At 42.4% G+C, this 12,327-nt stretch overlaps 1 protein-coding gene across 2 annotated transcripts in view; it reads right to left on the bottom strand.

The window, feature by feature from the left end:
- The window catches only part of st14 (ST14 transmembrane serine protease matriptase), a 66,352-nt gene extending 54,503 nt beyond the window's left edge, over positions 1-11,849 (bottom strand). Inside the window, exons 1-2 of one of the 2 annotated variants that reach the window (XM_083640122.1) lie at positions 11,640-11,849; positions 1,713-1,869 (exon numbers count right to left, since the gene is read on the bottom strand). In XM_083640122.1, the coding sequence (XP_083496248.1) occupies positions 1,713-1,869; positions 11,640-11,666 (184 nt within the window). In that variant the 5' untranslated portion in view covers positions 11,667-11,849. The remainder of the gene's footprint in view (positions 1-1,712; positions 1,870-11,639) is intronic. The other variant, XM_083640123.1, reaches the window with a different exon arrangement.
- Positions 11,850-12,327: the final 478 nt, after the last annotated feature.

The following is a 12,327-nucleotide window of genomic DNA, read 5'->3' as shown; positions in this document are numbered from 1 at the left end:
TATGCTACATGGGCAAGTGCTGGACTGGACATAATACAGTATGGATGTTATTTGGAGTCGACTGCAGCGATCGCACCAACGGCAGCAGAAACAGTAAATTAATCTCCCCAACTTCCTCCTTTATAGCGTTCTATAAATAGTAGGAAATAATTTGCGCAGATTTATGGCGGGTGGGTGGTTCATGCATATACGTGGATTAGGATGGCATAAAAGCTCATCTCTAGTATCCGGACAGCTTACCGAAGGAGGTGATTAATTCTAGGAGAGGGGGGATTGATTTATGTGAATTATGCAGGTAGAATATTACATGATCGGAGTACAAACTGATACGCGTCTCAATGCCTCCGACCTCGAGCACAACGGCGAAGAGGGCTGGCGAGAGAGGGCAACCCTGCTGGACCGAGCGAAGTAATGGAAACCTGGCTGACTTGTCACCATTGGTTATAACTGAAAATGTTGGACTAGCATATACAATATGAGCTTTACCCAGGATATAAACGACTCGCCAAACCCGAATCTGTGCAGTGACTCGAACATATACTGTAAGGCCACTCAACCTGATCCAACGCCTTCTGTGCGTGGCCGAGTGATAAAATCACTGCACCACTGGTCTTACTATGATCTGCGTATATAGTGTTAAGGAGGCGTCTGACATTGGAGAAAGAGAACCTTGACTCAGCATCTTTGACTTGGAGAAGAGAGGCAGAGGAGAGTAGTATTTGACAAAGAGGCAATACGTTAACTGTCTCTGAGGAAAGAGGAGAGACTGAGGGTATCGAAACAGCTCTCCAAGCACTATGTTAAAGTCTTACTCTGAGATCTTATAGTGGCGTGACAGCTTGGCTCTCAGAGCAATTAAAACACACTGCCAGCAGAATCAGGAGGCTGTTTATCAAGACTTCAGAGGCCTTTTTATCAGACCCGATATGTGTGTGTTTGACTGTTCCATTGACTCTGTGACACTTTCGCCATTGCATTATTAACTGAGAAGTTCGGGCCTGTCAAATAGGCTAACATTAATGGGAAATTACAAAGTCATAAATCAAAGAACTGTGCCTTGAAAGCAAGCAGTAAATGATCCACTTTAGAGCTCCTGATGGTGTGCCTGTCCTGACAGCAGTAGATGTTGACAGTGTGACATACTGTAGGGAGGAGCAGGCAAGAGGATTTCTCATTCAATTCAATTTACAACCTTGATTTATGCACAAAATTGAATTTTCTCCCCACAGCGCTGGGTCAGCCGTGGTCATAAGATGCAAAAGTGAGGACATTCACTCGCTCACTCATGGACGTTTAGTGAGTTTAGTGGGAAAAGGGGCCATAGTTAGGGATGGGAAGGTGGTAGAGAGTCGCGATTCGAGGGGTAAGTATAGCACTTCTCAAAACAGCAGTTACAAAGTGCTTCAAAGTAGATACAGAAGATCATAAAGACAGTATAAAAGCAGCAAGTAAAATACAATTATAAAACAGGGACAGACACTCAATAGGGTGGGTAGGGGGAGTAGCTAGGGGGATGTGGGTGGTGGGATGGGCGTGCTGCCATACGCTGAATGTCCACACCACTGTGCCAATGGGCTAAAGGATTCAACTTGTTAAATTTGTTGGCCACATAAGACAGCAGGAGTCTCTATGCCCACTTTATTACTCTATTCCAGCACTGTACGGCTAACAGATGTATGTGTGTTTTCAATACAACTTTAAACTGCACTCACAGACAAACAGCCAAATGAGGATGGCTGCTACAGCTGCGAGGACTAGAAGCCCCACAAGAGCCGCGACCACGATCCCAGTCCTCTGCTTTGATGGCATCTTCTCTTTATTGGTTAATAAAGTTAAGTCGACCCGCTCATGCTGCCCATTCCGGCCCTGCTGAGGAAAGAGAGTCATCAAACACACAGCATGCACGTCATGTCCTTGATGCCGAGATTGAAACATTTATGATTACATTCTGACTACCATATACACAGCTATCCATCCATACACACATTCCCGCGTGCCCCTGGTCACCACTTGCCCACAGGCAGACATTCAATGACACTCAATCATGTAATTTAATCTCCTTGAAAATAGGGATGTCAATTTTCGGTTAATTTCACTTTCGATTAACCGACACTAATAATCGATTAACCTATCGGTTAATTCATAATTTTTTAATATAATTTTTTTTTTTTTTTGTTGTCTATTTACTCAATGAGCTCATGCCCAAACAAGGCGTGTCTATTTAGATGCTGAAATGTTAATGCTTTTTGTGTTAGAATTATGCCTTTATTTTTTGTTGGCTTTGCTGAAATTTATAAGTTTATTGCCACATTTTGATCAGGTAATCATTCCAAAATCATTCTGGCTCTTATATGGATGACAAGGAAATATATTTTTGAGAGCTTTATTTCCTGTTTATGTAAACATTACAACAACAACAATGATTGACTTATTAAAAATGTATTAAAAACCTTGATCCGTTACCATGGAGAGGACACCAATAGAAACTGACTCAGTGTATCCGTCAATGCAGTTGGGCTGGTTTTGACGAGTGCAGATGACTTGTACACATAATGCATGAGCCGGGGGTGTAAACAAGTAGCTTTTTGTGCTCATTAAAATGACCAAACTTGATGACAAGATGAATGAAATACAATAACGGTTTTATACAATATGCAAAACCCATCATTTGACAGGCCTACAAGTGACTTCAGCCGGTGAGAAGTTCAAACAAGTTGATGTTAAGTGTTGGCAAAACTGGAAAAACCCGTTCAGTGACCTGAGAGCTCCTAGAAAATTGTGTAATAATTAGTGTACACATACACACACATGCAGGCCTTTTCATGGGAACTGAGGGATATTGCCATGTGTGTGTGTGTGTGTGTGTGTGTGTGTGTGTGTGTGTGTGTGTGTGTGTGTGTGTGTGTGTGTGTGTGTGTGTGTGTGTGTGTGTGTGTGTGTGTACGTGGATACTGAACGTCGTACGAGTGTGTTGTTGAACGTTCTCCAGTGAGGGACTGATAGAGAGATCTCAGGCCAGTTAGTAATCAACACACAATGAATTTGATGCCTGTGGCCCATGAGCGGAGCAACCCCAGTGCCATTAGGGATGGAGAATCACTTTGGTATTAAATCAATTTGTCAGATGTGCTGCCCCTTAAGACGGGGGCTCAATTACATGAGTCTAGATGATAACTCATGGCAATTAAGGCCTATTGTTACCCGGTGCTGGCTTCCTAATTGGAATCTCTAACGGCAATCATGGGCCAGAATGAGGGGAATCATTAGAGGCGGGGTCACTGAGCGCTCCAGGGTCTCTCTCTATCAGTCACCCTGATCACAGCCTAATCAAACCATTACATGCTCTTCATCATTATCCCATTCGCCACACCCAGAAAGAAATACTATGCCATGTTTTAAGTATGTACAGCATTTTCTTTTGAAACATCAGCTCAGTGTGCCGTGCTATGCTATGATTAAATTGTGAATTTGCAGGGCAGGATCAACCTGGGAAAAGGCACATTAACACAAAAGTGTTAATGTCTCAGTAGAAAACACTCTGGACTGCAAACAGGCCTTGGGTGTGGAGCAGGCAGACGTCTGGTAAACAACAGAACGAGTAAGTGGGAGTCCTGAAGTCAGTTGCCAGGGTGTATCTCTACAAAATCAAACCAGTTTGACAGGTGGGGAGCTAGCTAACTATGCTGTGAGGCGTGGTTCAGAGAAACAGCTCACTCAGTAGTACTCAAGAGTACCCATGCTGATGTTACTCAATAATATTGAATATTATTCTGTTCTGGTCCTCATCAAGAACATTTTGTCATCCTTGTGCAAAATAATCTATTTTATGTTGACCAAAGGTTGCAGTGTTGAATACATCTAACATCAGTGCACAATGGTGAAGATCCCGGAGTCTCAAAAACTTAACAAGCCTGAGGCCCAAACAATCTGGATTATTTAGTTTCAGCCCTCAGTCAAACTGCATCATTAGAGGAAGACACAAGAGACAGTGAGCGAATGAGAAGAACTGAAAAAACAACAATTGAATCACTGCTCAAATCATAATTTTAACCAAACTAGTGTAAACAGACCGTAACAATGTATAATTCAGTCATGCAATATTTCATGTCGTGCAGAGTAAAAAAAAATCCCTTTTTATAATCAACATTTTACTAAACGCATAATGGATCATACTGAGTACTGAAGAATACTCTATATTTGGCAATGTAATTAGAGCCTATAGTGCCATATTATAACAACTTTTCAGGCCTCAAATACTCCTTTGGTGCTCTGATAGTAAATAATCCTGATTTCCCCACATCTTTTATAGATAACAGGTTTCAAATATGGAGTAAATTAGGCAATTGGATTTTTATTTATTTTATCTCTTCCATGATGGAGTGCTCCTATCTTCAAAGTATGCAGGGACATCCAAGACCACGGTGCTTTCATTCTCTTCATCAGGAATTCTATGAACTCAGTTCCTCACTAGAAAGAAGGCTCGGGACTCACTAGCCTGGAGAAGGTTCTCATTAGGGATGTTCGATATTGGCTTTTTTACCGATATCCGATATCCGATAATGTCCAACTCTTAATTTCCGATACCGATATCAACCGATATCAACCGATACCGATATAAGCAGGCTTTTTTTCCACCAAAATTTCACGTAACAAGTTACATAATGTAGCTTAATGTAGCTGAAGAGTTTAATATATAATATGCATGTTGTGTTAAAGTTGTAAGTGTTAGAGAAGCGAGCTTGTGACCAGAAGGTCGTCGGTTCAATCCCCGGGACCGGCAGGATAAATCTGGGTGGGGAAAGTGAAAAGGCAGCGCTTGCCCCTCCCTCATTACCACCACTGAGGTGCCCTTGAGCAAGGCCCTTAACCCCAACCGCTCCAGTGGAGCTGCTCAGTGAGACTCCCCCTGTATTAAAAAAAAAAAAAATAAATAAAAAAAAAAATATCGGCATGAAAACCGATATCGATTTTTTTATGCTAATATCGGCCGATAATATCGGTAGGCCGATAATATCGGACATCCCTAGTTCTCATTAAAGTATGTACAATTAAAAGAAAACAAAAATATGAATGATATTTTCCATTTCCAAGATAAACACTGGCACTGAGAGATGTGGAAACAAGACCTGAAAGTTGACTTGATAATAATGTAAAAATTTCGAATGCTGCTAACATTACCTGCTCTTACAAATCCCACAAACTGCAATATAAAATAATCCAAAGGTGACACGCCAGTGCTAAACAGTGCCGACGACAATATGGCACTGGTTAGCCTTCTTTAGGGTGATGAAGAGGAACATGACCCAGTCTTAGAGGAGTTTATCAAAATGGTGTGAAGAATCCCGTCCCCTCCTAAACACCTCAAAGACAAAAGAGATGTCTATAGACTTTAGGAAAGAGCCCACCTCCTGTCTGACACAGCATACAGTCAGTCACTGAGTACAAATCACTTGGGGTTGTCTTTAGATAATAAGCTGAAGTGGGACAAATGTACTGAATTCATTAACAAAAATAGCCAGCAAAGGCTTTATCTTCTTAAAAAGTTAGTTTTATTCGATGTCAATCTCACCATGCTTAAGATGTGTTACGGTGCTCTTGTTGAGAGTGTCTTAACTTTTGGTATTATTTGTTGGTTTGGTAATGCAACAGAAGCACAGAAAGAAACCCTGAGGAAAACTGCAAACTGCTGGAGTTTAAACTGAGCAGTCTGTACAGTTACAGATCCAGGTATCTCAATAGACCAATTATACGCCTACGTCACAATGACAACAAACAGCGTCAGATGCGCAAGACGGAGGCAGAAAGACAGACTCCGCGCAGCCCTGTCAAGTAGTTTTCCAGTGGTCCGAAAACTATTCGAGCAAGACATGTCTTCGTGTTGTACAGTGGGATGCCAGAATCGGAAAGCTATTGTAGCAGAGTATTCGGGTCCGCCTATTCACACTTGGTTAATAAAATAATAAACGATAGAGCCAGGCTGTAACGTTATAACAAGCTTCACCTTTATTCTCCCCACATATCCTGTTCTACGGCAACCGGAGGGAACATACACAGCCTCGCACACACACGCAATAGAACACAACACAACACTGAACAGTCTGTTACACTATCAACAAAGCAAGGACTAAAGTTTTACCGAATCCCGTCAACTCATACTGCTTTTAATACTAACCGTAGGTGTCTTTGGTTGCAAGCCCAAAGAGGAAATCGTTAAAAATGCCCGACTTTGCAGTGCTCGCTCATTTCATATCAGGTATGCTGTAGTAGGCTGCTAGTGACAGCCACATCGCTCGGTTAGTTAACAACCAAGTAACGTTAAATCAAATGTCATTATTGAGTTGAACTGATTGGAACGAGGACATCATTAAAAATGCCCGAAATGTAGTGCTCTTCATAATCAGGTAAGCTGCCTGAAACTGTAGGCTGCTCAGCCACATCACTCGGTTAGAACGACCAAGTAACGTTACATAATGTCATTATTGAGTTGTGTGCATTATCAACATAACAATATATCTTTGCAAGTTAGAGAATAATTATCTACGCTATCCCCAGTTATAAAGGAATGCACGATATATGTATTGCTGGCCACTCTAGGCTTGGCGAATTGACAGCGCCAGTGCGTATGGTATGGGTCTGTAAGACGTATCCCATTAACCAACGTTAATTTCGATGCATAACATTGCTTATCACTAGGCGATAAGCTGTGGTAGTAAGCTGAGAACTGCATTTTAAAACTAAAATCTAACTGTGTGTCGCAGATGAGCACAGAGCAGTCCTGACAGCGGCGTCTTTCACACAGCTCTGTCTGTGTCAATGAGCGGCTCCGGGCTTTTTGCCTACACGATGCGCGCGCAGCTCCATGTTGACAAGCTGTATAAGGGGTCTATAAAGCAGAGAAAATCATCAATGGCAAAAACAAATAGGTCGTTTCATTCAATCTGGTCTTGCCCAGTGATACAAATGTTTTAGAAAGATGTTAAGAAATATATTACAGATCTGATTTGTCAGTCTGTGGTGCTTATTTTAGACTTAAACCCCCCCCCCCCCCTCCTCCCCAACCCTGTACATGTTAGAAAGAGATTCTGGGTCTTATGTGGTACTCAGCTCCTTTGTCAATATTACACATATGGATAGGGAAAGAAAAAAGAAAAGCCAGACAAATCCCAGTGGTTTCAAAATCTACTTGATCTTTCTTTCCCTTTGAGAAATTGACTTATGTTAATATATCATATCTGAGGAAAGGTCAGTCAGTCAGTCAGTCAGTCAGTCAGTCAGTCAAGTCAGACAGACAGACATATGGTATATAATGATTCAGATTATTGATTTCTGGGGTTGAACTTTGGCGACCGACGCCTGCCTCTCCGGTTTCTTACTCCTATGTCGGTTGTTTGTTTTATGTTAAAGGTCCCATTCCGTGCAAATGCTGTTTTTACTTGTAAATGCATATATACTGCTGTCAGCCCTCCCTGTAATGAGTGGTCACAAGCTCAGAACTGCCACAGTTGGATTTGTCCCTATACAGCTTCCCCCTGCAGTCTCCTTCAAGCCACGCCCCCTAACGCTTCGTTTGCCCAGAGGGGAATTGGGACGTCACGAGCTTCCTCACGCATACTGCGCGGGTCTCTCTCACACAAGCTACCTGCACCATTTTGTCTATAGCCACAAAATTAACACTTCTAGCTGGAGCGACGCCAACTGTACGTGATCCAGCAACTGCAGAGGTGCATTCGGTAAGTCTAGGCATTTTGAGATGTCCTCTTTAGCATCATAACCGTTAAGTTAACGATAACTCGCAACCTAGCGTGCTGGTCCACAGACGCTAATCTGATTGGCCGCTGGGAGCCTGGGGCGGGCTCTCCCTCAGCGGCCAATGAGAACTGTTAGTTCTGAATATATTATAGAAACAGACGATTCTTGGGAAGCGACGAGATGAGGAAGTGAGAACTCCGTCACAACAAACGGGGTTGCTATATTTTCGACAAATTAATCCAGAATCATGTTTTATGGACCAGAGACACACGTTTTTAAGAGGTTACAGCTGCACGAATTGGGACCTTTAATAATTTGCTTATTCATTTATTTTTGTGGTTGTTGCTTCAGGTATGTGCTCTTGTTTTTGGAGTTTGTTAACTGGTTTTGTTCATTATCCTTTTGTGTCTATGTGACTTTATTCTGTAAAATATATAAATAAAATGATTGAAAGACATTTGACAGAACTATGAAATTGATGTCACAGTAGTTTATATTTAGCTCTGCCAACATATACAGTAGGTATTCTTCCTTAATAACTCCTGCTGAACTGAGATCGATTCATTTTCCTAAACACAGCTGTGACACTGGTCATGAGATGATGATGGTTATCAGATATGATATGACGGCAGCAGGGGGCGCTGTCACAGCGATAACTTGTGTGCACCTTTCAGCTGCTGACTATGCCACTGAGCATACTGTGTCCCTGTATATTTACATAGATATAGTCTGAGGAGACACTCACCCTACTTTCAACTCAACAATAAGCACTGAGAAATGGAAATATTGATTTATTCTACATTGTTTGGGGATCGGTCTTGTCTGTAGTTTTGGCAAATGTCTATGAATGTATAGTTCACTGGAGTCAATAACAATAACAGTGAATTCAATATTACATTCATTTCTTCTGCTCCTCAGTTTCCACATGACTTCTCTTGAAGTGCAAGCTGAGAGAAAAAAGTAGCTCTGATGAAATATAAAAGAAGCATGAGAAAAAGAATTTGGCCGAGAGCCTGAAGAATTATTTAGCGACTCCACTCCATTGAGTCTCTCCATATGAGAGAAGCCATCCACTACATTAATCATAATATCTACATGTGACCTAATATCTACAACTGATCTCATTGTCTGAGAGTAATCTTATATTAGCAGAGGAAGAGATGTTCTGTGAAATGATAATTTAGCAACGATTTCACTGGTGCCACTAATGTGATTTGTGAATGTGAATGTGTCTCAGCTTGCAGTTTCAAACAAACCAAGGCGTGGCAGTACTTGACTCTTCAACTTTACTACAGGTTGCAGTGGTTTGATGGCAGTTTAATTATACTGAAATAGTAGTAGTTTAGTGTAGTTGATCTTTTTTGTAAGTATGTTGAAGTCCTATTTTTGTGTTAATGTCTGTTTCCAACATTTATTTTGTTCCACCTTATTTTCTCTCTAGTCTTTTGCTCTCACAAAAACCCAACAGTCACATCCTCTTTCTGTAGAGCAATGAATTAACTTCTCAGAAGACACAGAAAATCCTGATTTGACATATCATCACTCACTACTCAAGAGCAGTGTTGGGGTAATAACGCGTTACAAAAGCCACTTCTCAACATGAAGTGTGGACCATGGCCGGCTAGCCAGAGCAGGATATTTTCCGGTTTTACCTTTCTAGACATGAGGAGTCTTTGTTTAGAAACAGCTGGAAATGGTCCGTATTCTCTCTGCCGATGGCGAGTAGAGTGGGCGGGCGGGGGAGGGGGTGCGGTAGGGTGTATCGATAAAATGAAATGTGATATGGGAACAGCTTTAGCGAATCTGTAACCAAACAAAAACATGCAGTTTTAACGGAGGATGCATTCCGACGCATTCGGGCGATAACGTGGGATGGCAATGTGCCAAAAAAAGTGAGCGCTTGCCTTTGTTACATCGCCCAAAAGCTGCCAGTCAAAATAGTGGTCGCACCGTCGCACTAACATTACACTGTGGATGATTTTACAAGTGGCATTCAAGTCATATCTGACTAGAGTTTTCAATGTATTTCTCCCCACAAAAGTTAGGCTATATGTCTCGATATATGCTGATGCAACTCTTGCATTTTTACATAGCCTACAAGACAGACAGGTCGGGACTCGGGAGGAAAAGAAACCATTCAAGTCGGTAACGAGTAGTGTAAGGCACTACTGTCCCTAAGTGCAGTAATCACATTACAGTTACTAATCAAACACTTAACTCGTTACTTGCGTACTAGCAACATTACTTCGAATTTGTTGCGCGGAAGGATAAGAATGTGACACTGCAAACTTTGCCCTGGACAGAAGCAGCTAGCTACCGCTGCGAACATGACATCAAACCTCTCAAAGCATCTGCAGAGGCAACATGCTAACACAAAGCTCGTTGCACAGCCAAGCTGAGTCGCCCGCCTCGACCCCAAGGAAGCAGAAAAAGCTTGCTTTTCACCAGGTAACATCAAAATCAGAGATGGACAGGCTTGTTGCCTCGTCCATACCTATGGAAAAGGCCCTATGGTCGAGGAACCTACCTTCATCTCTCTACAGAAATAAGATAACCTATGGAAAAGGCCCTATGGTCGAGGAACCTACCTTCATCTCTCTACAGAAATAAGATAATAATCTATGGAAAAGGCCCTATGGTCGAGGAACCTACCTTCATCTCGCTACAGAAATAAGATAATAATCTATGGAAAAGGCCCTATGGTCGAGGAACCTACCTTCCGTCCCGTCTAAAAATCCCTTGTGTGCAGCTCGTGTTTTATTTTATTTTATACGCCTTATCCTCTACTGGCTGACAGAAGCAAGGGAATCAAGTCAGAACACGCCTGGTGTAGCGTTCCTTGAAGACATGGTGTAAAAATACCTTGAAGTTTGGGCAGCCCATCACTGAGCTGGGAGAGGGCACTTGCAAAGTATGGATAGCAGCATGCAACTGCATTCGAAAATCTTTTTGAAAATCTTTAAGTCCTTGATAAAGTGATACTATACCAACATAGAAATTAGTCTTTTTGCCTGACTCCTGCCAGTGTTTGGTCACATGTTTATTTCTGATGATGAGGTAGGCCTACTGTACACTGCAGTGTTTATTTTCCCATGCAGGGGGGATTGATGCTTTCATGAATCTGCCAAATAGAAGTTGTATAGAGCTGGTGATTTGGAGCCGGCCTGCCCAAAGCCTTGTAACCATTCATAAATAATAATAATAATAATAATAATAATAATAATAATAATAATAAATATAAGTAGTAGAGAGCTGGTCATTTGGAACAGTCCTGCCCAAAGCCGTATAACCATTCACAAATGCGGCATGCCTTTGCCAGAGGGATTCACCTCTGGCTGCCTGTCACCATTTTCTGCTCTCATCCTGGATTGGTTTTTCATGGGGTTGTGTACTGCTGCTAACATGGTGGTCAGATTGTTAAAGCCCCAATCTAAGTGTAATTATGTGTCCATAAACGGTTGACATATGAAAAATAAGCCTTTGCTAGCTTTCACAACTTGTCATAACTGAAAATACAGGTCTGCTGAAGTGTTAAGCCCGCCTTCCCCCCACCCACCACACACACACGCACGCACGCACGCACGCACGCACGCACGCACGCACGCACACACACACACACACACACACACACACACACACACACACACACACACACACACACACACACACACACACACACACACACACACACACACACACACACACACACACACACACACACACACACAGAGGAGAGAGATAGCTAGGCCGAAACCAACGCCACTTTGCCTGTGTGTGGTGAAGCTATTTTCCACTGAATAATCATTAAATCAACTCAACATTAGCCTAATTGCGACACGATTTAAGTGAAGAGAAGTGAACGCTGCAGTGAGAAATGTGACGAAACTTACATCGTATTCATATCTGGCGGAATCCATCTTCAAATGCTCAGTGGAGTCCTACTGGATCCCAGGCAGGTAGGTTAATTGATCTAGTCCTCTGAACTCCGCGGGATCGAATGAATGAAACTACCAAAGACACAAAAGTGGATTGTTACAAGCAACAACAAGCAGGCCGCCTGATGAAACCAAAGCCCAGGCAAGGTGACAGTGTCTGTTCCTGTGTCGTCGTACCTGAGAATGCGCAATACCTGAAACTGACCGTTTCCTCACACACCTACTACAAGCCACGCCCCTAGTCTATCTGCCACCTTTCACCCCGCTTTTTGTCATGGGGCGTAAACCAAGGAACAGGAAACAACACCGGAAATAAGTGCGCCGAAAAACGTCTTTGTTGCCGTTAGCTTGAGGCGGCGAGGTTACGTTAGCTAGAGCCTGAAAAGAACAACACAAGTTGTATAGTAGCGTTAGCACATTTCTAGTAACTGCCGAGGAAGGTTTCTTCTGGAGAGCCAAAGACAATGGAGTACTCCTCGCCATGTGAAATCTTATGATCAATGTCCATGTCTTTCCCAGCACAGGCAGCAGAGATGCTTCAACAGCGGACAGACAACTAGCGTTATAACTAGCCTATTCCATCAACTGGCCATTTGTTTGAAAAGTAAGCTTCTGTATTGGCTTAAAATATGTGAGATTGTGA

This window comes from Poromitra crassiceps, assembly GCF_964638095.1.
Source record: "Poromitra crassiceps genome assembly, chromosome: 1".
NCBI lineage: Eukaryota > Metazoa > Chordata > Actinopteri > Beryciformes > Melamphaidae > Poromitra > Poromitra crassiceps.
This window is presented reverse-complemented; position numbering and strand designations above follow the sequence as displayed.